This window comes from Oncorhynchus tshawytscha, linkage group LG03, assembly GCF_018296145.1.
Source record: "Oncorhynchus tshawytscha isolate Ot180627B linkage group LG03, Otsh_v2.0, whole genome shotgun sequence".
NCBI lineage: Eukaryota > Metazoa > Chordata > Actinopteri > Salmoniformes > Salmonidae > Oncorhynchus > Oncorhynchus tshawytscha.
In genome coordinates, this window is record NC_056431.1 from 28,639,274 (window position 1) to 28,666,348 (window position 27,075).

Consider the following 27,075-nt stretch of genomic DNA (forward strand, 5'->3'; position numbering starts at 1 on the left):
ACCTTCCGGAAAATGCACTTTTACACACAATGTAGGAAGGAAGTATTTTCACTGCACGGTTAAAACTGTTCCTTATCTCTCTCTATAGGGAGAAGTTGACTTTATGTCGTGAATAGTGCATGTTGTCGAAGGTTTAGCTCTCTATCAAGATTGAGGTTGATTTCATTTCCAGCCAGGCCTTTCAGCACATATTCGTATAAATTCATGAATGTGTTAGAAACAGACCATGTTTATTTATTTTCTTTAAAAAAAAAAAATTGAATAAAATGTATCTAGTATGTATCTAGAAGCTTACTTGTTGCAGACGTTTTTGTTTGTTTTCAATGTAAACTGGATTTTGTTGAATCTCTTACTTGTTGGATCAGACCATTTTGATGGTGATGATGATATAATATATATTACCTCTTTAATCAAATGTAATATTGTATTTACAAAGGTAAGAACCCAGTAGGCCTACTTTATAAACGGCCCAACGCTCGTCGACTAGTCAAGTCATTCATGTTAATGGCTACACCATGCTCTACAGTGGTGAGATATATTGCGGGTTTCCTGTAATGCGCACAGCCAAGCGTTTTGTCCGGGTTCGATAGCGTCCTCAGAGGAATTCAGAGGACACCCCATTTGAAAAACGTCTTCAAACGGAAGTAATCTTAACTTCAACTGCACAGGAGATATAGAGACGAAATCCTGATAACCCTGTCTACAATGTAGGCTAAAAGTGGAATATCGAATTATTCATTTAGTGCACTAACCATGGCAGTTAAAAGTGGGGGGAATTTATTTTATGTGCATTAGATAGCCTAATAAATCAGTAGGCTTGAGTGTAGACTATATATTTGAATCAAGTTACAGACCATTTCAAAGTTTTAAATTACATTTATTAAAAAGGAACAACTCAAGGAACAAGAGGAAAATATTGTCAATATACAATATCACTTATGAACAAACATACAACACTTTTTCACTGAGCAGTGAAATATCATATTCTTCGATTTGTACATGATGCTGTTTAAATCAGATGTTATTTTTTACTATAAACAAGATCCTTAAATAATGGATTGGTACTAACTGCTATAAATATTTGCTGAGCCTTTTCAACTTTGCCCTAAAAACAATGAAATGCCCTCGCAAGAAAGTGCAACATTTAAGTAATTGTAATTGTAAAAGTGCAGCCGACCTCTATTTGGGGAACATATTGGCTACCAATTAGCTACCAATTAGCGTATACAAAAATAAATTCATTATCATCAGCTGTGATATTATACAATTCTGAAATCATACTGCCTATACTTTGTTCCATCTGAAACGAATAGGACATTGTTGTAAAAGAAAAAGCTCATTTGAAAATTGTCTAGTCCTAATCTGATTTTTTTATTTATTAACAATGACATTTTCAATAGCTTTAAAACATACATAAATAACTTTCGCTCCTTGGGGAAATCATAAGTTACGCAGAAATATGTACAGGTAACCTGTAACAATTTCACAAAACATTATGCCGTCTTTGCCATATTCGTGTCAAATCTCAATTAATCATCTATTTTACTGGATTCTTGGTCGCTCTGATCATCGGTGAAGCATACATCTACGTCGCTGTCATTGTCGCTCTTTTGCTCTTGATCCTCGAATATGCTCTCGGTTTTGTCCTCAGCTTTTTTTATTGTTTGTCCAGGGTGCCTTGATTTGACATGACGCTCCAAATCTCTCCGGCGCACCAGCACCTTGCCACAGAATTCGCACCTGTACGGGGTGTTCCCTTCCGCGTGCAGACGGATGTGCTTATTCAGGTTGCTGGGGTCACCGAAGGGCCGAAAACAAACTTTGCACTTCAACGGCTTGTACCCTGTGTGAGTTCTCATGTGAATCTTGAGTCCGTATTTCCGAGAGTACAGTTTACCACAGTAAAGACATAAGTGTCCCTTTTTGGGCTTCCCTGAGCCTGTGTTAGCAGTGGGCATAGAGTCGAGCCTGGTTCGGTTCTTTTCAACGGCTATTTCAGACAACTGTTGAGTGTGCATGGCTATCTCCCTGTCAATGTTGGTAATTGAACCCAGGTCTTGGTTGAGTGCAGGTGCGCCAAAGTAGGACATTGTCTCCGGGTATTTTAGGAGATTGCTAAAATGGAATTTCAGTGGGTAGTATGGTGAACTATAAAGCAGCTCGCCATTGTACACGGTGAATGGCATGAGGGGGATATTGCAATCTCCATTATATGGCTTGACGCCATCAAACTGAGGCAGAGAAAACCTCTCAAAATGGAATCCAGAGGACATCTGAGAGTAGCGCGAGGGGGACAGTCCAGAGTGTATTCGGCTCTCCACGTGCTTGAAAGCCGATGTCTCCTCAAAATTAGGTATTAACGGAAAACCCCTGATGGTGTTTGCGCACGGGACCACGGGAGATGTAGAATCTAACGGATGGACGCACTTGGAGGGATGGCTTCCGGTCAAAGGTTCATTCAAGACTCGCGTTGATTTCATGTTCCCCATGAGTTTGCTGAAGCCTAGTCCATTATGCTTCCCATTAGTTTCCTCTCTGTAGACGTCAGCCGTGGGGACCTTGGATTGGCCCATGGGCTTGAATGCAGAGCGCACGCCTGGGTGGAACCCCATGTTGCTCAACATTGAAGACGTTGCGCCAAGGCCCATGAGATGTCCGTGGTTTCTGGCCGAGGTAACGCTCATATCAAGTGCTCTGTCCTGCTCCTCAGAGCTGGGTTTCTTTGATACGCCAACTTTGTTGAGGAAAGGTGAGGAAGACACGGTCCGTCTGACAGAGTCTGAGATGGAGGTGTTGTGGCCGTTCCTGGGCGAGGCGGAGGTGAAGGGAATGTCCCCGGATTTGGGTGACCTGCTGAAGCTGTCTGTGCTCCTGGCCTGCTCGCTGTTCACAAAGCTCCGCCCGTTGCTCAGAGCGCAGTGGAAATGGACGTGGGCCTTGAGTGTGTTGGGATATTTAAATATTCTCCAGCAGTACCAGCAAATGTAGCGTTCTTCACCTGTAGAGAAGCAGAGAGATATGAGGTTAACATCGATGGGTCTCCATATTCCTGAATCTCCCCACTTCTGTCAATAAAGCACTTTCAATCTTGAACATTTTGTGTTACTACACATTTCTATCTATTGCTTTGTGAGTGTAGAAGCCTATTATCGGGTGCTTTATGACTGATGTTCCATCTGCAGATGCTCACAGTTGCCTATTAGAGTAATCTCAAACTGTACTGTTATTTTGTGCCACATGCACATCTTTACCGTTTCTTATTTTAATGTTTTAGGTAAATCCCTTGCGATGAATCTACTCGTTTCCAATGGGATTCATGTTTTGAACAGGCGACAGAGTATATTAACCCTATCCACCTCATCAAACGTGAGCAATGACACAAGTTGAACAATGGGAGGTCAATTATATAGATGTAATGATTTTGTAATCCTTATAAGGCTGTTGTTTATCATCGCCATCAAAAGAGCAAACGCCCCGTCCAATCTGTCGCTCCGAAACCAATACGTTGAATAGGGGGACTTTCTCTGTGCTCTTTCCCGTAGAAGTGACAGCAGCTGTTGCTTGAAATCGCAAATCGCCATAGACAATAAGGCTGGCCCATCTGTTAACGCCAAATAATAGGACGCGTATGTCAAGGAGCGCCCGGTGTATTGGACTGAGAGCAGCAGAAAGCGCTTCGCCACAAATCAGGGCAATAAACATCCCACATAAAAGTTAGCATTCATTAGGCAACAATACCGTATGTAGCAAGCTAATTTACCGTAAAGCACCTTTTTTTTAAATTCATTTGCTTTTGAGTACATGAATATTAATGAGGCGATGACATTTGTTAACCTCTGTCCCCCTATGAATTACTATCGTCTGCTTTGATGATTGTTAAAACACGCCTATCCCTGCTCTTAAACTGCGGGTTTTATTCCATGTGCCTGTCACTGTAATTGGTGTAACAGTCGAATATAATTTTGGGAGGCTATATCTTGAAAATGATTGTCAGGCCCTCCATTTATCATGGCCAATTCATGTCGGACAGAGTAATTACTCTTAGAATTTTTTTTATAGATAGATCCAAATAGGGTACTATTGCTTGCTTCATATATGGCACCCCTAAAGGTTCTATATGTAATCCCTTAAGGGGTACCATATATGCAGCAACCATGGAACCCTTTTTCGTTCTATCCAGAACTTTTTTTTTCTAAAAGTACATTTTAACTTTTTAATGTAGATCGGTATTGGTATTTGTTATTTTATTTGGATCCTCATTATCTGTTGCAAAAGCAGTTGCTACTCTTCCTGGGGCTCACACAAAACATGAAACATAATACAGAATGAAATCGCAAATCTGTGAAAGAATTTAGACTAGGCATTATAATTGAATCTAAACACCGTTATCGAATTTTCCTGAGTAGGCGGTATCCGTTAGGTGTAATCTGATTAAAATCGGAATATTTTGCTGGTGACCATATGATTAGGCTATAATTCGACAAGCCTACACACCCATGGCGTCGACGCCACTGTTTGAATATCCAGATAATATTTTTCTGGGGGGGAAAGTTATTATTATTATTATTGTAATTTTCTTGTTTATTACACTAGCACAACGAAGTTTAGTAGGTGGTGGTTAGGACTATTGCTGGCTGTTTTACACATTTTAATTTTATTATTGAATTGTTGTTTATAATTGTTTATAATGAAATTCTGTCAAGCCTATTTATTTAACAAGACCATTTAAAATGTTAATGTAAATAAAACCATCAAATTAACCCGGAATCGAAATGTATGCTATGGGGATGCACATTTGTCAACCGTGAAAATATAGGCCTACAACCTTTCCACAGAAATTGATTATAATAGCTGGACGCCAAGGTTTGGACAGTCACTTAACTGTGCAATGATGGAACTCACAAAATGTCAATGCCAGTAAGCAGCATCATCAGGCCTATACTGTAGCCTAATCCATTTATATTTAAACTTTTGTTTGGACAATAGCACAGTGGTTAGAGCGTTGAGCCAGTAACCGAAAAGTTGCTTGATCGAACCCCGGAGCAGACAAGGTAAAAATATGTCGTTCTGCCCCTGAACAAGGCAGTTAACCCATTGTTCCTAGGCCGACATTGTAAATAAGAATTTGTTCTTAACTGACTTGCCACGTTAAATAAGAATAAAATAATGATACTTGTGGATTTCGATCGTGCATAAGCGCGTTGAACCAGCAAACAAATATGGCTACTTTTTTCATTGTTCTGTATGGTTACATTACAGGGTCATTCTACAGTGTTCTTACCTTTCTCGTCGTGTGTTGGAGTGGCAGTGGTAGGGATGTCGTACCACTGAGCCAGAGTGTTGGAGTACCACACACTCAACTCCTCGCCTGCTGGGATCTCCGTCAGCACACGATAGAAAATCTAACGTAAAAGAGCAACGTTCGATACATGCAACTAACTGTTTTTAAATCAAATGACTTGAGCTTAAAAAAAAGCACAGTACTGACCTGCCCACTAGGTAGATCTGAGACAGCCTCCAAGTTCTGTTCTTGACTGTTTCTGGCCGCCCGGATACACCCAATCCAGTCTGGCACAGGGCAACCCGATTCATCCACGATTTCGCCCCTCAGCAGCCGAATCTAAATCCACAACATGGATGGTTCAACGTTAGAAATGATGGTACTAACTAAGGCCTAGCATTCGATAAAATCACAGCTCGCTAAAAGGCTGGCAGCCGCAGTGTATAATAGTTTATGAATAAATCATAAACAGAGTTTCATATTTGATATTGTGACGTCACGCATGACTGCAATTGGAACAAGAAAAGCTTTGTGTTTCTTTTCGTATAGGCTTAGCACATTCAAGGCTTTAGTTTTAGAAATATTGGTTTATTAAATAGTGAATTAATTGTTTGCAAATATGATTGTTGCTATGCCCAATGGCTATATGATAGGCCATAGCCTACCTTGAGGTGTGCCAATGCGTTTAATGCGTCTTTATCCGCTATGTTAACCAGCGGTGATAATTTACCAGGGAGAATGACACATAATTGAGTTGATATGGGAAACGAATTTGAGAAGTGTCAAAGGGTTCCTAAACTGTTCAAGCAAATTAAAGATTGAAGCGTGACATTTGACACGGAGATTGCACCTGATGCGTCACATGACGCCCAGGGGGATGCATTTAGCCGCATCAATCACAAACGACGACAGCAGGGTGTAGGCCTATGCCTATATTTATAATGCAGTTATAATGTAGGGTACTTATCTATTGGTTTGTTAAGGACCATAAACTCACCAATAAACATTTACCCTATATTTAAAAAATTATGTTAAATCAATGAATATACATGAAATGAAAATAGAAATAGCATCCATTTCTGGTAGTTCCATATTGTATTAATAACGAATTTTATTTGAGATGTTCTATACATTTCTATATACATTTCAATATATTTGAGCATTTCTTATCCCTATTCTTATTTTATACCTCGATGCTGCGGTCTATGCCTCAGCATAATTCCACGGCCGTAGTGCATTAAAATGAAATGGTTAATTTGAATAACTTGCCTACTAGCCTGTGAAATTTAAAGTGGAGGAGGAAATGAAATCTCACATAGCACCCCAGGTCGCCCTATTAGGGCGGTTAAGTAAAGGCATAGAGTGACAAGTCGTCCCACTAATATAACTCAATTATTTCCAACCTGACAGCACGAACCAATTAATAACCGAAGGCCCAATGAACTTTGACAGGTCTGGTTCAAAATGTTTTTAAAAAAGATCACTGTGTCTCCTTTACCTGCCCTGATAATTAAATGTAGGTCCTTATTAATAAGAAAGAAAATAATGTTTTCGAAAGTCATTCATTATTCATATCAGTCTTATACATAATAATAATAATAATATGAATATTAATATAGGCCTAAAAGTGATAATGATTTTAATGGAACGATTTGTCATTAAAATAGGATCATCTTTATTAGAATGCCACTGTAGACAATTTTTTCTTCCGTTAGTTTGTAATTCAATTCGGAAGCCTGCAAAAATCATCCTACGAAAGCAGAATTGTAAAAAATGAATTTTTGAAGATAGAAATAATTAGGAATAAATCATATTTAATGCCATGATAAAAACTTACCTTTCTCTTGGTTACGACCTCTTTGCGATCAGTAACGTATTTCCCTAGTTTGAAGACGCCCGGCACCGGTCCTATCCGCAGGCCGGCCGGGATGCTGCAGTCTGCAAACACACTGATAGCGGATGCCGGAGTTGCTTGCATGGCTGGCTCTCCGTGCAGTGGTTTGAGAACCATGAAGACCACGCAGTGACTGATTGAGACAAGAAGGAGTCACAGAGATGAGGACAGGCCAATCTCCGCCCGCAAAGTGATGCGGTGGCGTATGTGATCAGGCTTTTCTAATGGAGCAGCAAGGTACCCCCTTGACACATTAACGCGCAAGGGCGAACAGTATGCGCGCGGTGTGAGAGAGTTTGGCTCTTTCGGCAGCTGTGGGGAGAAAACGGGCTGAGATGGTCACATGGAGACTTTCCCTCACCCTTGCACATAATGAATTGCTCCAAAAACGGCCAGGAGACAATGGGCCAGGCGACCTTCCCATCCCCAAAATCCAATTTGTCAAGGGCAGAGAAAAAGGAGTGCAGAATCAAAGGTCTGGAGCTACCATTAATCCTCAGCATGTGGCTTTGTACCTCAGACAGCTCCGATATTTTAACTGACAAATACACTGTATAATTTCTCCATAAATTCTCCCCTTTTTATTGTTCTTTTACAAACCAGTTTTTGGAAATCAGTCACTACTTTAAATCTACTTGGTTGCGTTATTTTGGGTTTATATACTTCAAAGCTCTTTATTATCTCCGTTTGGCTGCATTGTGTGTCCCTAGTTTAACAAAAGGAGCAGGAATGCTTGGAAGACTTGTTAACTTCTATTGACTCCCGGCGTGTGCCGGGTTGAGATCGGGCAGGTACCAGAACCACCAGAAAAATAGCAACAGCTTTCAAAATAACCACCATCTTATCATTTCACACTTGTGGTTTTCTTGTCACGAATTCAATCTGGACGTTTTCATTCAGCTGTGACATGGCACAACACAGACCTTCATAACTTTGAGTTTAAGTTGCCACAGTTTTAAGTTTGATCATTAAATTTCATCCAATTATTTATTTCAAATAAACCTTATTTTAAGATGATTAAAGTTTTTTTTTATTCCTCCTTTATTTAAGCAGGGAAGTGACGTTGAAACTGGCATCTCTTTTTCAAGTGAGCCCTGATATTTTAAGAGCATATTTTATATTTTACATGATTATATCATCACATGTTATAAACTTCCATTTTGTTTTCTTTTTATTGATACATTCAAATACGAATCAATACATTAGGCAATAAACCATTTCATTTATGCGGTGTTTTTGTTAGCCTACTATTTGTATTAGATTACTGACTATTGGATGCTGAAATCCTCTGAATTAACTTTCAGTGTTTTACGTGGGAAAACTTCACTAGTTCTACTTATAAGCTACAATAGGCCTGCCTGTATTAGAAATACTAGTATATTAGGCTGAGTATAGGCCTACTCAGTATTTTGTACAGCCTAAATTCCATAGACGATGGAAAAAAATGTATAGGCCTATCATTATTAGGCCTACTTAATTTCACGAGGTCAAGTTATGTGATCTCGAAGAAAGTGAAAGAAACCTTCCGTCGCTTTTTCACCGCAGGTTTTAAAACTGCCCTTGATCATCTGTAGTGGAAGTCTCAACAGAGGGCGAGATAGTGAGAACAACAACCTGTGGGCGATAAATTCAGGCCATGAACATGACCTGCTAACCTCTGCCCTGGCGACTCTGGGATGACACTGCGCCATAATTGAGGAGGGGCAGCGATGGGGTCTCTCTCTAGCCACGTAAAGGTATCCCACTGCTCCATTCTGTAAGGCTTCCCTTCTCGCAGCTTCACGAGCCAACGAGCGTGAACGACACGCGAACAATTTCATCAATAGGCGTATGCAAAGTCCGGCTGTGCGGAGGGTTATTTATTAATGTTGCCATTTGTGACTGGTTCCCATCCACCCGAGAATAACGGGTCCGTCCTCCAAATCTCTCACACCAGTCGGGCCGATTCTCATTCTCATCCTGTGGCTCAACGTCGAAGTTCTCAAAGTGAAATTAATTATTCTCAGAGGGGGAACGGGAGACATTTCCTTTCTGTTTGCTAACCCTCGAAAAGTAAGGGTGAATCCCATTCCAATGCGCGCACTGAAGCACGGTGAACAGTCAAAGGCTCGGTGTCAGAAGTGAAAGCAGTGTTCGAAACAAATGGGATGGAAAATTAAATGAAATTAAATAGCTTGACCGTCGGTATTGTCCTCCTCTTTTTAAAAGACACATTAATTACATGGTCTCAGCTTTATTCGAGAACAGTATTGCGTAGTCAATCACAATATTCCACAAAACCTTACTTACTCTCTTAACGAACTTCGCATCTCTTTAATGATTTAAAATAACGGCCATTGAAGAATTGGAACTTGAGTGAAGGGAGACGTTTTTATAGGATTTGGCCTATTTCGCTTTGCCCGGGTCCTCCAGATTAGAGTGCCAGCACTTCAATTTTACAATCCCATCGTAATGTGGGGTTTTGATTTAACATGTTGGCCCTTAATGAGCCATGAATGTAGAGGGATAACCAGTGTGTAAAGCTGCGCGGTTACGGGGACCAATGCCCCACCAGGGAACTCAATTCATGCTCCTTAACTACCCGAGAGTGCCAAGGGTTCAACACACATTCTTCTGGACCGGTTACAATACCGTTTCAGTCCCACCGGGCTCCCAGGAAAAATAAGTAGACCATAAACTTAGCTCGGGCCTTTTCAAATGACCAAATCATTGTTCCATTTAAATTTAGCCTGGTAGGTCATTTTTTTTCTCCCATGTATGTGTTGGGTAGAGGGGGTAGCATTGCATTTTACGCACAATGATTGTTATATTTTGTTATTTAACCTTTATTTAGATTGTCTCTTTTATGCGTATTGCGTATTGCATTTTCAATGTGATAAAGTTGGAAAGTGGGAAAAGTGCAAAGACAAGACAAAGTTTCATACTTCATATCTTCATCAGTGTCACATTATTGGCCCCATGTTCGGCTAACTGACATAAGGACATTTTGTGAAATATGGTGGCATTCTGATACTTTTCCGACCTTCATTTATAGTATAGCAGGGGTGTCACGAGGGGTGTCACGCACCACACAATTCTGAGGGGGCACAATTAAAGCATGTGAGGATGGCTGGGAGGTGGTTCGAACGGGGGCTAGGCCACGTCCATGAAGTGGCAAATTTAGCATTTTTCAAACACCTGAAACACACTTTTCCTGCAATCTATAGCTATAATTATTATGCTAATTATTATTATCTTCTTATATCTATTATTATCTTCATATCTAACCATACCTATTGAGAAAATAAATATGGTTATCTGCATCTCTGCATCTAAAATGTGGGTAAAATATTGAAATCTGCTTCACAGCTTTCATTCAACAGCTTTCAATTAACAACTTTTTTTGTTCAGAACATTTAGTAATTGGTTACTTTTCCAAAGTTTACCAACCTTGGGAACCTATCTGGGCTAGCTACGGCCAACTTCATAAAAGTGCTAGGTGGCTAGTAGTATTATATATATATATATATATATATATATATATATATATATATATATATATATATATATATATATATAGTACCAGTCAAAAGTTTGGACACACCTACTCATCCCAGGGTTTTTCTTTCTTTTTACTATTTTCTACATTGTAGAATAATACTGAAGACATCAAAAATATGAAATAACATATGGAATCATGTACAACCAAAAAAGTGCTAAACAAATCAAAATATATTTTATATTTCAGATTCTTCAAAGTAGCCACATCTTGCCTTGATGACAGCTTTGCACACTCTTGGCATTCTCTCAACCAGCTTCATGAGGAAGTCACCTGGAATGCATTTCAATTAACATGTGTGCTTTGTTATAAGTTAAATAGTGGAATTCCTTTCCTTCTTAATGTGTTTGAGCCAATCAGTTGTGTTGTGACAAGGTAGGGTTGGTATACAGAAGATAGCCCTATTTAGTAAAAGACCAAGTCCATATTATGGCAAGAACAGCTCAAATAAGCGAAGAGAAATGACAGTCCATCATTACTTTAAGACATGAAGGTCAGTCAATGGGGAAAATTTCAAGAACTTTGAAAGCACTCTACAGCAATACGCCATCCCATCTGGTTTGTGCTTAGTGGGACTATCATTTGTTTTTCAATTGGACAATGACCGAACACACCTCCAGGATGTGTAAGGGCTATTTGACCAAGAAGGAGAGTGATGGAGGCCGTCATTGTAAATAAGAATTTGTTATTCACTGACTTGACTAGTTAAATAAAGGTTAAATAAAAATAAATAAATAAAAATGGAGTTCTGCATCAGATGACCTGGCCTCCACAATCACCCGACCTCAACCAAATTGAGATGGTTTGGGGTGAGTTTGACTGCAGAGTGAATAAAAAGCAGCCATAAAGTGCTCAGCATATGCGGGAACTCCTTCAAGACTGTTGGAAAAGCATTCCAGGTGAAGCTGCTTGAGAGAATGCCAAGAGTGTGCAAAGCTGTCATCAAGGCAAAAGGTGACTACTTTGCACAATCTAAAATCGAAAATATATTTTGATTTGTTTAAAACTTTTTTGGTTACTGATGATTCCATATATGTTATTTCATAGTTTTGATGTCTTTACTTTTATTTTACAATGTAGAAAATAGTAAAAATAAATAAAAACCCTTGAATGAGAGGTTGTGTCCAAGTTGTTTACAGGACAAATCTAAGGGGGCACATGCTCCTATGGCCCCTATGGGTAGGACACCTCTGGCATGGACTATAGCCAGGTCCACATTTTCATAAAGAGCATGCTTTAAAGAATGAGCAACGTATTTCCCTTCGTAATTTCACACCTCAGGCATAGCCTATGCCTTTTAATGATAATGTTACCACGATTATGTTTTTCACTTTTAGGAAATTCCACAGGCTTTATTTAAATTTGCTTTGCCATCTAAAACTTGAAATGTATGCTGCACAAAAATGGTGGACCAGCTGCTTTACAGATAGGGGATGCGGGTGGGACATACTGACTCGTTTGAATAGTAGGCCTAATTATGCTTGTATGGGAGTCCCACCAGATGACATGATAGGGATTCTAACCCAGACTAATATTCAAAATCGCATTAAAGAGTGGCGAAATAAGTGGCAACTGATTCGACGCTGATCATGCGTGCTCTCATTTTTAAACGCCCTTTTTAGGAGGGCCGCTCCATTTCAGTATTCAGTCCTCAACAAAGTCAGCGCCGGGTTTTGAACCAAATTTCCCTGACTTTAACTCACTTGTCTCGGTTGAGGAGACCCGGATAATGGGGTGAAAAGTTGTTTGAATTGAAAATTTGTTTCGGTGTACCTTATAAATTCATACCCTTTCTCACTCGACCGCCTCAGAATGAAACTGTCACTCTATTCGATTTTCTCTGCCGTCGAGCGCATTTAGTACGAGCTCTGTTTGTGAAGTTCATTCCTCGGCAAACGTATTCAGGGAGGGCTCCAGATGAATAGTTCGGCGTGTCAGCCGCCCCTAATGGGGATTAAGGCACTTAAAACATATTCAGAAAGTGACAGAAATTCACAGGTTTCAAAGAAGTCAAACCTTTGTCCTTCCGGCACACTCATAGCTTTATGTTCAGGGTATAATTATGAAACGTTATGGATTTTTTTGAATGTTTTGTGTGGAATAGCCTGTAGCCTATGTTGCGCATGCACGTTTTTCGCTGGATGCATGATGTGTAACGTGTGTCTTAACATTGTCTGCTTATCAAAAGTAGGACTAAAGCGCATTCATTTAAAAAAAGTTGCACTCACTTGCTGCTGTCTGCGAATTTAAAAATAACACCACTAATTATATTAGGAAAATAATATGTATATTTTAAGCATGTTCTTATTGGGGAAATAATAAAGGCTCTCAATGAAGGTATAGAGGAAGTCAAAATAATATGATATATTCTTGGAATTGTAAATCAACAAGGAACGTGCGTTTGAGTAGCCTACAGATATTATGTTGTTATTGTATTCTCATAGGCCTAAATGTTAGTTTAGTTTCCATAGGCCTACATTTGACTGATTTGACTGACATTCATTTCTTAATTTATCGTACAAGGACTATTAAGACTATTAACAACCGTTTTTATGTTGTGTCCTGTCAAGCGTATGGCCTATAATTATTGATAATAATTAATGAATAGAAAATCCATCGAGTCTATAGTTTTTTTTACCACGCAAGTCAGTTAAGAACAAATTCTTTTTTTCAATGACGGCCTAGGAACAGTGGGTTAACTGCCTGTTCAGGGGCAGAACGACAGATTTGTACCTTGTCAGCTCGGGGATTTGAAATTGCAACCTTCCGGTTACTAGTCCAACGCTCTAACCACTAGGCTACCCTGCCGCCCCGACATAATTCGGGGAGAAATATGAGTATTTACAAAAAATATAAGTGGGATCTTTATTTTTCCACTCACAATGAGAACGCTCTTCCTTGCTCGAGTAACAACTAGGCTACATTTCGAAAAACGTCAATATAGCCAACCTTTGCCCTATTAAATGGATTAGGTCTACATGGGATATTATATATTTCAGTTGAACATGCACGTGTCAATATAAAGGCCTATAGTAAGGCCTAAAGTATTTATTCTACTTCAGAGACATTCGATTAATATCAAAGTGCTTTTGCTTTTATTTTTCTATTTTTCAGACATTTCTCAAAGCCGGTCAAATTCAGGGGACTTTATTCCAAGAGCATGATTTATAGGCCTATAACAAAGTTAGTGCAGGAAATTTGCATACGTATAGGCTACTTCAATTTACTAGATTTAGTCTACGTTTTCATTGCCATTCTACACAATAACTGGTTGTTAGTGGACTAATATTTATTTTATGCTATTTCTACTGAACAAAACTATAAAGGCAACATGCAACAATTTCAAAGATTTTACTGAGTTTCAGTTCATATAAGGAAATCAGTCAATTTAAATAAATTCATTAGGCCCTAATCTATGGATTTCACATGAATGGGAATACAGATATGCATCTGTTCACAGATACCTTTAAAAAAAGTAGGGGTGTGGATCAGAAAACCAGTCAGTATCTGGTGTGACCGCCTCATGCAGTGCTATACAGCTCCTTCGCATGGAGTTGATCAGGTTGTTGATTGTGGCTTGTTCCACTTCAATAGCTGTGCGAAGTTGCTGGATATTGGCGGGAACTGGAACACGCTGTCGTACGCTATCATCATCTTAAACGTCAACCCAGAGCATCTCAAATATGCTCAATGGGTGACATGTCTGGTGAGTATGCAGGCCATGGAAGAAGGAATTGTGTTCAGATCCTTGCAGTATGTGGCAGTGCATTATCATGGTGAAACATATGAGGTGATGGAGATGGATGAATGGCACGCCATTGGGCCTCAGGATCTCGTCATGATATCTCTGTGCATTCAAATTGCCATCGATAAAATGCAATTGTGTTCGTTGTCTGTAGCTTATTCCTGCCCAAACCATATCCCCACCACCAATGACATCATCAAACCGCTCTCTCACACGACGCCATACACGTGGTCTGAGGTTGTGAGACAGGTTGGATGTACTGCCAAATTCTCTAAAACGACGTTGGCTTATGGTAGAAAAAATAGCATTCAAATCTCTGGCAACAGCTCTGGTGGACATTCCTACAGTCAAGCATGCTCCCTCAAAACTTGAGGCATCTGTGGCAATGTGTTGTGTGACAAAACTGCACATTTTTGAGTGGCCTTATATGGTCCCCAGCACAAGGTGCACCTGTGAAATCATCAGTTTCTTGATATGCCACACCTATCAGGTGGATGGAATATCTTGGCAATGGAGAAATGCTCACTAACAGATATGTCAACATATTTGTGCACAACATTTTTGAGAAATAAGCTTTTTGTGCGTCTGGAAAATGTCTGGGATCTTTTATTTCAGGTCATAAATCATGGGACCAACACTTTACATGTCGCGTTTATATTTTTGTTCAGTATATATGCTGAATATTTAATATGTTCGATTTTCAGCAGACGATGGAATGTGCTTGACAGAACCATGGCTAGCTCCCGATTGTGCCAGCGCCACATCAACGCATCTCGACGCAGAGGTCACTCGCAGGCCTATGGCTCTTTCTTATATCTTAATTATATTGATGATACACTGCATCCCATCATATTGATGAAGGCTATTTTTCGCCGTTTTTCTATTTCACAATGCACATTAAGGAGCGAAGAAAATGTAATCTAATGATATGAATCAAGGCCAATCAGAGTGGAGAGAACGTCTGTCTGGCTCTCTTCCTCATTAGAGCGCGGGATTGACAGTTCTAGGTTCAACTATAATCTCCTGTGCGCTTCTACCGAGAAACGACGAGAGAGTGAGAGAGAGTCCTGTATACTGGCTATTAATTGCGCCTATGTTTCGGGTGGGATGAGCTTGTGGAAATGATGACCAAGGGACATAGGCGGCTATTGATTAATTCGATATATGCCTACATCTATCTCTTGGATGCTCCTGAATCATCCGGATAATTGCTGCATTAAAATGATTTGAGCTGGATTGGAACCTACAGCCTACACATAGCCTACGTTCGTATTTTACAAATGCATTTGCGTATTAATGTAGGCCCAGAAGGTTTTTATTTGTGCTTGACTACATATTAAGTAACATACCCCCGACTGTGAAATTGTATTTACAAAAATATAAATGCAATTAGACCCTCCCCTAAGTGATCCAAAAATGCTACATCTTTTCGTTCCTGATTACTACAGTCACTACATTCACACATGGTGTCAATGAAATACATCACTTTGAGAGAACAAAGCGAAGTATCGATTGATCTCAGCTACCACCGGCCTTGTTCTTCAGATAATTGGTATATTTTTTATCTAATGTATATTTTTCTTTAGAGAAACAGAATCAGAGGTGCATTGAGAGGCAAATACTATATATTAAAAGAGATGGTCTTCTATACCAATAGGCCTGGAAATCTGCTCCATACATTTTCACCTTCTCAAAAAATCTTCCTCTTAACATTTGACTTATATTTATCTTTTGTAGTTTACCTAAAATCATGGCAAAATACTCTTTATTCTCCACAAACAGCAGCAACTGTTTATTTTCATTCACTCCCACATTGATATGTTATAGGCTTCAAGGAATGGCAATGTCAAAACACTCCCTGTCAATGTAGGCTTGTATCAAAACCAGCAATGGGTCTCTCCGTTTATCTTGAACACAACTAATAGTAGGTGAGTGAGTACTTCCAGATCCACTGATGCTACAATTCAATAACACAAAAGACCCCAGGTGCATTCGCATATATGACTAGAATCATAATGCTATTCTGATATAGTACTACCGGTGTTCTCATCTCAGTTGTGTTGTATTTGAGTGGATTGGTGTTGCATGACTTTTAGATGCTCCGATCTGCCTCATGTCCTCTGTGCTGTTGGTCCTCTCCATCAGGGGACCCTAACTGTGTTTGGCACGTGCTGACGAGACCCAATCGCTCCCGATCAGTGGTAGATGGAAAAGGTGAGGATATGGATGGAATGGGGACATGGAACGCCTGTGTGCCATCGCTTCGCTGCAAGACTGAAGCTGTATGATGGCCCCTCGAGAGGATGTCAGGACGAAGGACACCTCGGGTGACTCTCTTCACTCATCCTTCACTTTACCTCTCCTTCACTCTCTTGTTGCTCTATCGCACCCTGCCTCTCCACACGCTCGTACAACCCATAGGCCTAGTGTGCAGAGCAAGGACCACCTCATATATTCAATGTGAGTGGGAGAGCGAGTGAGAATTTGTGTAACATGGAATGTGTGTAATTTAACCTCTCCATGGTACCATATCGATTGTGGTTTTCATTGTGCCTTAGGGGTATGTCACAAAAGCTTATATGGAAATGCATTTCAGGATAACATTTCCTAGGATTCATTGTGCACAAAAACATCACGTAGCCTAATAACTAAACCAAACCAGACAATGTAATGAATGAAACACCAGGAATTGAATGCCGAGAGCTTTATTTGCTGCTTGTTGAGTAGCTGTGTAAGGCACACAGAGTTTCTGAATATGTGGTTCAAAGGCACATCACAAGAGCTGAAGGGTACTGCTTGACTAGGTTGCAGGGTCATTCATGGTCTCATGTCTTGGTCAAAGGTCAGAGACCAGACATGAGCCGTCAGTGCAAAGCTCCAGGGGCGTGAGGGGTTAAGGGGTGAGAGGAGGTCACATGGTCATTTACGCCTATTCCTCGTCCGAGTCGTTGGCAGCGCCAGAGATTATGTAGGTTTGCTCCTTTGTGTCGCTTTCCAGTGTTTCATCCTCCGATTTAACTGTTCTAAGGGAAATCAAAAAATTACCTGGTTGAATAAGTTTCTTTACAAAAGACACGGTGTGAAGAATTTTCATTGTGTTAAACATTCTGACCTAACAATGTTCTGTCCTAACAATGGTCAATGATAAACCTACAATACTCACATTATTGTTTAAGTGCAGGTTACTTTTACCTGATGAGCACTGTCCTCCTCTCCGTCATCTCCACTGCCTGCTCCTCGTGGGAGTACTCCATGGAGGCGCCGTACCCATAATCACCTGCACCTTTTCCCATGCCTCCTCCATTGCCTCCAGGACCCATGGCTCCAGCACCCATGCCTTTAGCACCATTGGCTACAGCACCAATTCCTCCACCATCCATACCTCCTCCCATTCCTCCAGCTCCTAGGCCTCCAGCACCCACGCCTTTGGCTCCAATTCCTCCAGCTCCCATTCCTCCACCAATGCTTCCAGCTCCACCCCTGCCTCCTGCACCCATGCCTCCAGCTCCCATCCCTCCAGCGCCCAACCCTCCAGCACCCATTCCACCTAAGCTTCCAGCTCCACCCATTCCTCCACCACTGCCTCCAGGTCCAATGCCTCCAGCCATGCCCACACTCATCCCAGCGCTCATGGAGCTTGAGCTGCTACTCATTATGGACATGGTTCCAACCATGGTTGTGAGTCGCAAGTCCTCACCCTCAATCAGCTTCCTATGGAAACAGAGAAAAGTCGTATCAATGGATCAGAATCAAGAATATATGACATTACCACAAATTTGCTCTTCTAAAGTTTATTTACATGCTCTGTATGATCCTATCAAAATCCATTGCACCAAACCTCACCTGTAAGTTGTGATCTCAATCTCCAGAGCCATCTTCATGTTCAGAAGGTCCTGGTATTCACGCAGGTGCAGAGCGATTTTAGACTTGGTGGATTTCAGCTCCTCCTTCAGGGCCTCAATTCTTGCCTGTGACGTCAAAAGAGCCAGCTTGAGTTTGCACCTTAGTAGGCTACAGATGAAAGGTTTAACACCAACCTACTTGGATTTTAACTGTGTACAATCAATTCAGATATTTAATGGTTGAGTTCTGTAGTAAACCGGACTGAGGTAAGGTTCATGAATAACTGGACATCGAACGTGCTCACCTGAAGGTCCTCCAGCTCTTTCTTGTACTTTTCCTGTGCTTCACGAATTTGTGCCTCCAGAGCCTCATTCTTGGTCTTCAAAGCTTCCAGGCCACGCTCTTTGTTTAGGATCTTCAAAGGTTAGGAAAAATACAATACAAATGTCTTTTTCATTCATATTTTGATTGAGGAAAATATCCATTGCCATAGGCTACAACTCTTATTTGGATATAGACTCGATAATAATAGTTAATGTGTCACATTTTACAACCATGTAGGAATATCTTTATCAAATAGCCTAACTTACATCCTTCTTGGCGCCAGCAACTTCTTCCCTGACACTTCGAACTATATCCACATGTTTCGTCGTCTTGTTGTTCAGGTCTTCAAATTTACTTTTATACCAGGAATCCATTTCCTATAACATATAGGGGCCATGAAACACATTCACAACTTGAAATGAATGACTGCTGTATGTATACACTCCAGTTAATTATAAATAGGCATACCTGTAAATTTTTTGCCGCAATTTCGTCATACTGAGCTTGGATTTGTTTGAGAGCGCCTGAGATGTCGGGGAGGTCATAAGCGCTCTGGGCTGAGGAGTGGGCAGCATATATCATTTTCAGTAGCTCTTCAATTTCCTGAGAAAGAAAAAAGGTTCAATTAAATGGTTAAAGGGGACGGCAGATAGCCTAGTGGTTAGAGGGTTGGGCCAGTAACCGAAAGGTTGCTAGATCGTATCCCCGAGCTGACAAGGTAAAAATCTGTTGTTCTGCCTCTGAACAAGGCAGTTAACCCACTGTTCCTAGGCCGTCATTGTAAATAAGAATTTGTTCTTAACTGACTTGCCTCGTTAAATAAAAAAGATGATGTAGGCCTACACAGTAAAATCGCAAGAGTTAATTAAACTCTTTACAGATTGGATTTGTTTAGAAAAAAATGTGTGTTTATTATCAATGTACATGCAAAAACACATATTGAAACAATATATATATATATATATATATGTATATATATATTTTTTTTAATCTGCCTGCAACAGAGCATGCTGGGAAATATGACAATGAGGCCCCTCCCACATCTGTGGAAAACTCCATAGATTTAACTCCCTTTCTCTGGTTACTCTTAATGGAGTTAAATGTAGTCCATCCCAATAAACTCCAGTTATCAACACAGGAAGCATATCACTCTCTTGAGGGTTAAGATAACTCCTAAGAGTAAATTTACCCCCAATGTAACACTGTGATTTCAACTATCCTTGATTTACTGTTTATCATTTTGTCCATTAGCTGGAGTTGGTATAGGTTGGTCCAAATCAATCAGTGCGCGCTATACGGGACCTACCGCTTTGTGCACCCTCTGAAGGAATTCAATCTCCACCTCCAACTGCTCGAGCTGTTTCTCCAGGGCGATGCGCTGAGAGGTGGCTCTGTCCACATCCTGAAAACCATATAGCGGCACACAATGGTATCAATGGCACGTTGATGTTTATTAGGCAATTTTGGCTAACAGTGATTAAACAGCCTCTCACCGGACGGAATGCTTCGATCTCCATCTCTGCCCGCCTCCTCAGCTCAACTGCCTCCTCGTATTTGACTTTGGTTATCTCCAGTTGACCTGCCATGGCCTCTTTGCCAGCTAAGGCTTGGTCCTGTAAACCAAAACACATATTAACCTGTGGTATAAAGGTAACAAGCCGATAATAACTTATTGGCTGTGTCAGCCGTGTCACCATATTGGACTCATTCCAATTCTCCCTCTCCTCCTCTGTGTGTGTGTTTTCTGTTTTCTGCGAGGTAAACAATAAAAAAGGTGACGGTGATGACGTGTGGATTAAGTCATTCAGTCTCACCCGCTGCATTCTCATCTGATCTGCAATCCTCTTCAGATCTCTCAGCTGATCCTCATAGAGTTTGCGCAGGCCCGACGGCTTCACGAACCGGTTCTGGATGCCGTCAATCTCCATCTCCAACAACTTGTTCTGCTGCTCCAGGGACCGAACCTTTTAAGAGAATGACAATGGCAGGGTATGAATTATCATCAAATTCACCAGGGCCCCTCACTTGAATATGCTCGCTGCCCAAATACGTGGGAATAATGAGCGACTCCGTCTCCACAGCCAGAAGGCTGCATGCCTGTATGGCACACTCAAGCAAGCGTAGTCTAATTAGACAAATTCCATCAAATAAACATTGTTCCTCTACTTATGGGCGGCAGAATATCGCACAGATGTTAAAGAATATTGGCTGTGGCACTGAGGCAATGTATCCGGCCAGAACCCACACACAATAGCACATCCACGTGTGAAGAACAGCTATGTATAGGCTATGGCTTACTAGAAAGTTGGCTATCTCTAATATGAAAGGCACAAAAACAGCAAGTTCATCCCCATATGTTGCGTCAATTAGTCTGTGCGCCTTGTGTGTGAGCAAAGCGTGGTGAGTGCTTACCTTCTCAATGTAAACAGCAAGTCTGTCGTTCAATACGACCATCTCCTGCCGCTCACCACTGCGCGTGCTGAGGAATACTTTGTTCTCGGCAGCAGATGCGTCCAGGTCCACCGGGGCCCCGTTGCCATAGCCCACACATGCCAATGTTCCCACATTCCCGCTAAAACGACAGACAGTTCAACACTCACCGCTTGACCTGGAGATAACTGACATCACTTTGTTATTCTGTGAACGTCAAGACATAACGTCAACATTAAATGTTATTGCCACTTGCATGTCATATCAGAGCCACATGGTTGATCGATGGCTTGTCACAATCTTTTATTAATTTCCAGGTGCCACATTTATTCCTACTCTGATGTCAGATGCAAAACAATGTTTTGGCTGGGCTGAAGACGTCTATGTCCATCCGCTAATACTGGACTAGTAAAGGCCCAGTGCACTACTTTTTGTGATAAAAACAACAACAATACAATACAATACAGTAATGTACATTGACATTAAGTAGTTTGTAAAGATGATCAATTAATACTTCACAAAAAGTGGTTGTTTTCTATGTTATTTGTTATTTGTTTGTGTATTTCCCATAACTTTGCAACTTTTGATGTAAATGTTTGATGAATAGGGTTTTGTTCTTTATTGATTCCATTAGAATGACAATCGCAGAGAAAGGGACAGGGCAACAACTCTTACACTTCCAACTATTGAATCCTGCAAAATACTTTTCTTAATTATACAACTTTTTTGTCTTTTTTTTTTTTACAAACCGTAATTTATAGATTTGTAAAATTCAGATTTTTCAGGGGGTGCTACAGCACCCACAAATCCCACAGCTATGGCCTACAGCTGTTACAAATTAAAATAATTAATTTCAATAAAATGTATGTTGTTCTCATGGATGTGAGCTATTTTGCTGTTTTTGAAATGTATTGAATTTAGTGTCTTCAAGTGTTTAGGCCTACCTACTTATTTATTTATTGATCCTTAAAACCTAAAATTCACAATAATATAAAGAGTTGTAAATTATTTCGATGTTAGTCCTGTAGGCTAATAGTTATGTGGAAAATTGACACAGGCCTTACTTTTTGACAACTAAAAGTTTCTCTATTCGTTTTAATCAACTGATGCCTTCGACTTGCATCAAAAATACATTCAGAAATAGGCTAGTGCTGCACAATAAGAAACAATTACAACTGTGGTTTGTGTAAGAGAGGGAGAGGTGGTGGATTATAAATAGTCTGTGGTTCCACTATCTAAGAGTTCATTTGCTTGATGGTGTTTTTAATTTCTTGATAACAATAAAGGTCTCCTATCAACTCTGAAAGACAGGCTTGTCTCTAGCGCAATTAGACGGGAAAATGTATTTCACAGAGTGAAGGAGAATTCGATGTGTTATGTCTGTCAGGAAGAAGTCTTTGAGTCATCTGCCAGTAAGGAGACAAAGTGGCTTATAGCCTCAGAAGAGCAGTAAGAGGAGGGGAGGTACATACACTGTTGACAGCAACATATCATCTATCTTGTACTGTAATAACTGCCTGTGTTTTGGTGGTAATGTAACAAGTCGCTTTCTGTAAATTCACAAATAGAATACCTGTGGTGTATCAGCAAGTGTGTAATCTCGCACTCTCTCTTTAAGATGTTACCTATATTTTATCAGCTGTATCTATATAACCTCTATTACCTCTGGGGCGGCAGGGTAGCCTAGTGGTTAGAGCGTTGGACTAGTAACCGGAAGGTTGAGAGTTCAAACCCCCGAGCTGACAAGGTACAAATCTGTCGTTCAGCCCCTGAACAGGCAGTTAACCCACTGTTCCTAGGCTGTCATTGAAAATAAGAATTTGTTCTTAAATGACTTGCCTGGTAAAATAAATGTAAAATAAAAAAATTACCCACTACTATGCCAAACTGAACCATACTGTGCCTTACTGGGCTTGAACATTTGAGTAAAGCCACAGATTGGACAATGAATCAGATATTTCACAGGATATGTAAATGTGTAGCATCCGGTCTGCATTTCCACTCACTGATGATGAAAGGGAGTCAGTTGTACAACTGAATGCCTTCAACTGAAACGTGTCCACATTTAACCCAACCCCTCTGAATCAGAGAGGTGCGGGGGTGCTGCCATAATTGACATCTGGGGAACAGTGGGTTAACTGCCTTGCTCAGGGGTTGAACGACAGATTTTTACCTTGTCAGCTTGGGGATTGGATCCAGCAACCTTTCGGTTACTGGCCCGACGCTCTTTTTTTTGACATTCTACAAATTTTCTCCTCAATGAAACATTTGATCTTAATGCAGTTTTCTGTTTCCAAAACTAGAACCTGTAACAAACAGAGTGGACCACGTTTTGTAGACTTTATCCTTTGGCCAAGTTTGTAAAAATGGCATTGTTTAGAAGGAGTGCATGGGCCAATTGAGTTACAGTATTGCACATAAGCACTTCAGAGAGTAGGCGTTCCCTGAAATATGCAAATAAATGCTAAAATGTAGGATCTCGCTAGCTCATGCTTGACTCTGCCCACCGCCTTGCTTGTTCTGCCCACTATGATTAATTTGCTCCCATTGGAAATGGCAGACTGTGCTCTATCTTGGGTTTGTTATAAAGATCTTTGGTATAGCCCTAGCAACTACGGTGGATGCAGAACCAGGCCAGCTCAGTACAGCTCAGTTTGGCTTAGTTATGTGAAAAGGCTATTAGTGTACTTGGTGTACAGGGTGGAGTGAGCATCTTACCCAGCCATGCGGGCGTTACGTGAGGTGGAAACGGTCCTTCTGCCCATGGTCTGGGCCTGCATTCTGCTGGCTCCGGCACTGGGTGAGTAGTTGGCTGACTGGTGGCGGTTAACTCTCCGGGTCGGGGATGGGCTGGACACCCTAACCTGGTAGGAGGATGAGCTGCTGCTGTCCTCAAAGTGGCGTCGGTAGGACGAAATCCTCTCAGGGCTGCGACTCATGTTGGCGGTAGCTCGGGTTTGCTTTTGTTCTCTGGAGTTGGTCAGTCTTCACCTATGGGACCTCTGCTGCTTTTGATGTGCACTAGCTCCATCGCCTGAGACTCTTTATAGTCCACACGGCCTGGCTTAGCCCAACCCAAAGGTATGGCCTGGCCCAACCCAACACATGAGCCAAGACCTCTGGAATCTCTAACCTCAGCACCACAGTGGGCCAGACCTGCCATGACATTCAGACATCTGCCAGCACCCTGCGAGGAGCTGAATAGGGGCTATGAAACAGAAAGGCAGATAGAACAGAGGCAGCGCTAGCAGGGCCCATTAGGCAGTAGGTGCGTCCAACAGCAGTCACTGATGTAATCTGCTCCGATGGGGCAGGGGGGCTTTAATTGCATGCAGAGCACAGGGCCAGGGGGTGACCCGATGAGGTCAGGCTGGCTTCAGAGGGACAGGACAAGGGGCTGCCTGAGATTTGACATAAATTAGTACTTATTAGTCTGGTCTGTTTTTTTTAACATGAAATAAAGGATATGCAGGAAGAAAAAAGAAAGAAAATGGAATTAACTGCTTGAGAGAGAATCAGGGAAAATGAAGAAGCAGGGGGGTTGGTCTGAAGTTCACGCTTGATGTGGCAGAAGGATGTGAATGGAGTAAACAATAGTCTGGTTTGGACAGGGAGTAGCTCCTACTACAACACCTATAAGGCCACTCAGCCGGCCAGGGCGTCAGCAAATAGACATGGTCCTGACAAGATACTGCCTTGATCCTAAACCCTAACTGACCACTAACAAACAAAAACCCCCAAACACACTCACAATAGACAGTAAGTACATACTGTACAGACAGCATCAATATGTGTATTCCCTATTACTACCTATGCACCACTGAAGTCAGGCTTCTCGAATGAGCTACACTAGGCCAGCACTGTATATAGAAGATAGCAAACCTTCTGCTGGCCTACGTGCTATACTCAGGATATTATGGTTCCCGCCCATTATTTTCTTGAGCCACTGCCAAAATCATAAAAATACAAGAATAATCACGTATTAAAGTGTTACCTCAAATACAGACTCTTGTCCTATAGGCCATTTGCCTGATCTGAAAAACTCCAAAATTGTAACATTGTGTGAGGGTGTCAACAGTTTTACGAGAGATTCACTGAATTTTCCATTGGTAAGATTCTTTCCATTTACCTCAGAGCTTGCAGGCGTGTGGGATGTGGAGGAGTCTGCTCTGCATATCTCAGTGATGAGAACAGAAGCTAAGTATTTCCACCAGTGCAGTTCAACATCTAATCAAACTCTGACATCACTCATCCATAACATACTCGCTCCATTGCACAAGGGTGCACAGTGCCGGAGCCATATATAGAGAGATGTACAGTGCCTTCAGAAAGTATTCACACCCCTTTACTTTTTCCACATTTTGTTGTATTACAGTCTGAATTTTAAATGGATTAAATTGAGATTTTGTGTCACTGGCCTACAAACACAATACCCCACAATGTCAAAGTGGAATTATCTTTTTAGAACATTCTCCAAATTCATTAAAAATTAAAAGCTGAAATGTCTTGACTCAATAAGTATTCAACCCCTTTTTTTATGGCAAGCCTAAAAAGTTAATGAGTATACATTTGATTAACAAGTAACATAATACGTATCATGGACGCACTCCGTGGACAATAATAGTGTTTAGTATAACTGTTTAGTGACTACCTCATCTCTGTACTCCACAAATATATTTATCTGTAAGGTCCCTCAGTGGAGCAGTAAATTTCAAACACAGACTCAATCGCAAAGACCAGGGAGGTTTTCCAATGCCTCACAAAGGGCACCTATTGGTAGATGGGTAAAAAAAAAAGCGGATATTGAATATCTCTTTGAGCATGGTGAAGTTATTAATTACACTTTGGATGGTATCAATACACCCAGTCACTACAAAGATACAGGCGTCCTTCCTAACTCAGTTGCCGGAGAGGAAGGAAACCGCTCAGGGATTTCACCATGAGGCCAATGGTGACTATAAAAGAGAGTTTAATGGCTGTGATAGGATAAAATTGAGGATGGATCAACAACATAGTAGTTAATCCACAATACTAACCTAAATTACAGAGAGAAAAGAAGAACGCCTGTACAGAATAGAAAACATAAAACATCCATCCTGTTTGCAATAAGGCACTAAAGTGAAACTCAAAAGAAATTGGCAAAGACAAAACTTTAGGTCCTGAATACAAAGTGTTGTTTGGGGCAATTCCAACACAACACATCACTGAGTACCACTCTTCATATTGTCAAGCATCGTGGTGGCTGCATAATTTTATGGGTATGCATGTCCTCAGCAAGGACTAGGGAGTTTTTGGGGGGATAAAAATAAACGGAATAGAGCTAAGCACAGGTAAAATCCTAGAGGAAAACCTTGTTCAGTCTGCTTTCCAATGGACACTGGAAGACAAATTCACCTTTCAGCAGAACAATAAACTAAAACACAAGGCAAAATATACAATGGAGTTGCTGACCAAGATAACATTGAATGTTCCTGAGAGGCCTAGTTACAGTTTTGACTTAAATCTGCTAGAAGATCTATGGCAATACTTGAAAATGGCTGTCTAGCAATGATCACCAACCAAGTTGACAAAGCTTGAAGAACTTTTAAAAGAATAAGGTGCAAATATTGTACAATCCAGGTGTGCAAAGCTCTTGGAAACTTACCCAGAAAGACTCACAGCTGTAATCACTGCCAAAGGTGATTTTAAGATGTATTGACTCAGGGGTGTGAATACTTATGTAAATTGGATATTTCATTTTCAATTAACATGGTAAAATTCAAAAAACATGTTTTCACTTTGTCATTATGGCATATTGTGTCTAGATGAGAAAACACATCTATTTAATCAATGTTTAATTAAGGCTGTAACACAACAAAATGTTAATTAAGTCAAGGGGTACAAATACCTTCTGAAGGCACTGTAAATTACTATGGCTCTGCATTGTCCTAGAGAAGGCGTCAACTTGTCCAAAAATATTTCTTACTTTCTGTTTTTGGCTATGTACCCTTTCATGAACAGGGTGTGGGTCAATTCCATGT

At 40.8% G+C, this 27,075-nt stretch overlaps 2 protein-coding genes across 2 annotated transcripts; both read right to left on the bottom strand.

Annotated features, from left to right (window-relative positions):
- Positions 1 to 866: 866 nt before the first annotated feature.
- Positions 867 to 7,432, bottom strand: LOC112245171 (PR domain zinc finger protein 13-like). Its single transcript, XM_024413169.2, has 4 exons — positions 7,119 to 7,432; positions 5,489 to 5,620; positions 5,282 to 5,402; positions 867 to 2,998 (listed from the first exon to the last, which is right to left on the bottom strand). The coding sequence occupies exons 1-4, from the start codon at positions 7,290 to 7,292 to the stop codon at positions 1,530 to 1,532; spliced, it is 1,896 nt and encodes a 631-aa protein (XP_024268937.2). The 5' UTR covers positions 7,293 to 7,432; the 3' UTR covers positions 867 to 1,529.
- A 9,727-nt stretch (positions 7,433 to 17,159) lies between these two features.
- On the bottom strand, positions 17,160 to 24,171 carry LOC112245182 (glial fibrillary acidic protein-like). Its single transcript, XM_024413179.2, has 11 exons — positions 23,774 to 24,171; positions 21,038 to 21,197; positions 20,440 to 20,589; positions 20,119 to 20,238; positions 19,932 to 20,027; positions 19,094 to 19,228; positions 18,892 to 19,002; positions 18,606 to 18,716; positions 18,302 to 18,426; positions 17,651 to 18,169; positions 17,160 to 17,481 (listed from the first exon to the last, which is right to left on the bottom strand). The coding sequence occupies exons 1-11, from the start codon at positions 23,992 to 23,994 to the stop codon at positions 17,388 to 17,390; spliced, it is 1,842 nt and encodes a 613-aa protein (XP_024268947.2). The 5' UTR covers positions 23,995 to 24,171; the 3' UTR covers positions 17,160 to 17,387.
- Between the last annotated feature and the right edge of the window lie 2,904 nt (positions 24,172 to 27,075).

Bases quoted from the DNA above. Each gene is read 5' to 3' on its own strand.
- LOC112245171 (XM_024413169.2), bottom strand. From the start codon at position 7,292: ATGGTTCTCAAACCACTGCACGGAGAGCCAGCCATGCAAGCAACTCCG. The intron at 5,621-7,118 runs GTAAGTTTTTAT...TTGTGGATTTAG, and splicing joins AGGTCGTAACCAAGAGAAAG to ATTCGGCTGCTGAGGGGCGA. The intron at 5,403-5,488 runs GTCAGTACTGTG...CTTTTACGTTAG, and splicing joins CAGATCTACCTAGTGGGCAG to ATTTTCTATCGTGTGCTGAC.
- LOC112245182 (XM_024413179.2), bottom strand. From the start codon at position 23,994: ATGAGTCGCAGCCCTGAGAGGATTTCGTCCTACCGACGCCACTTTGAG. The intron at 20,239-20,439 runs GTGAGACTGAAT...TTTGGTTTACAG, and splicing joins ATCAGATGAGAATGCAGCGG to GACCAAGCCTTAGCTGGCAA. The intron at 18,427-18,605 runs GTGAGCACGTTC...TTGACGTCACAG, and splicing joins AAGAGCTGGAGGACCTTCAG to GCAAGAATTGAGGCCCTGAA.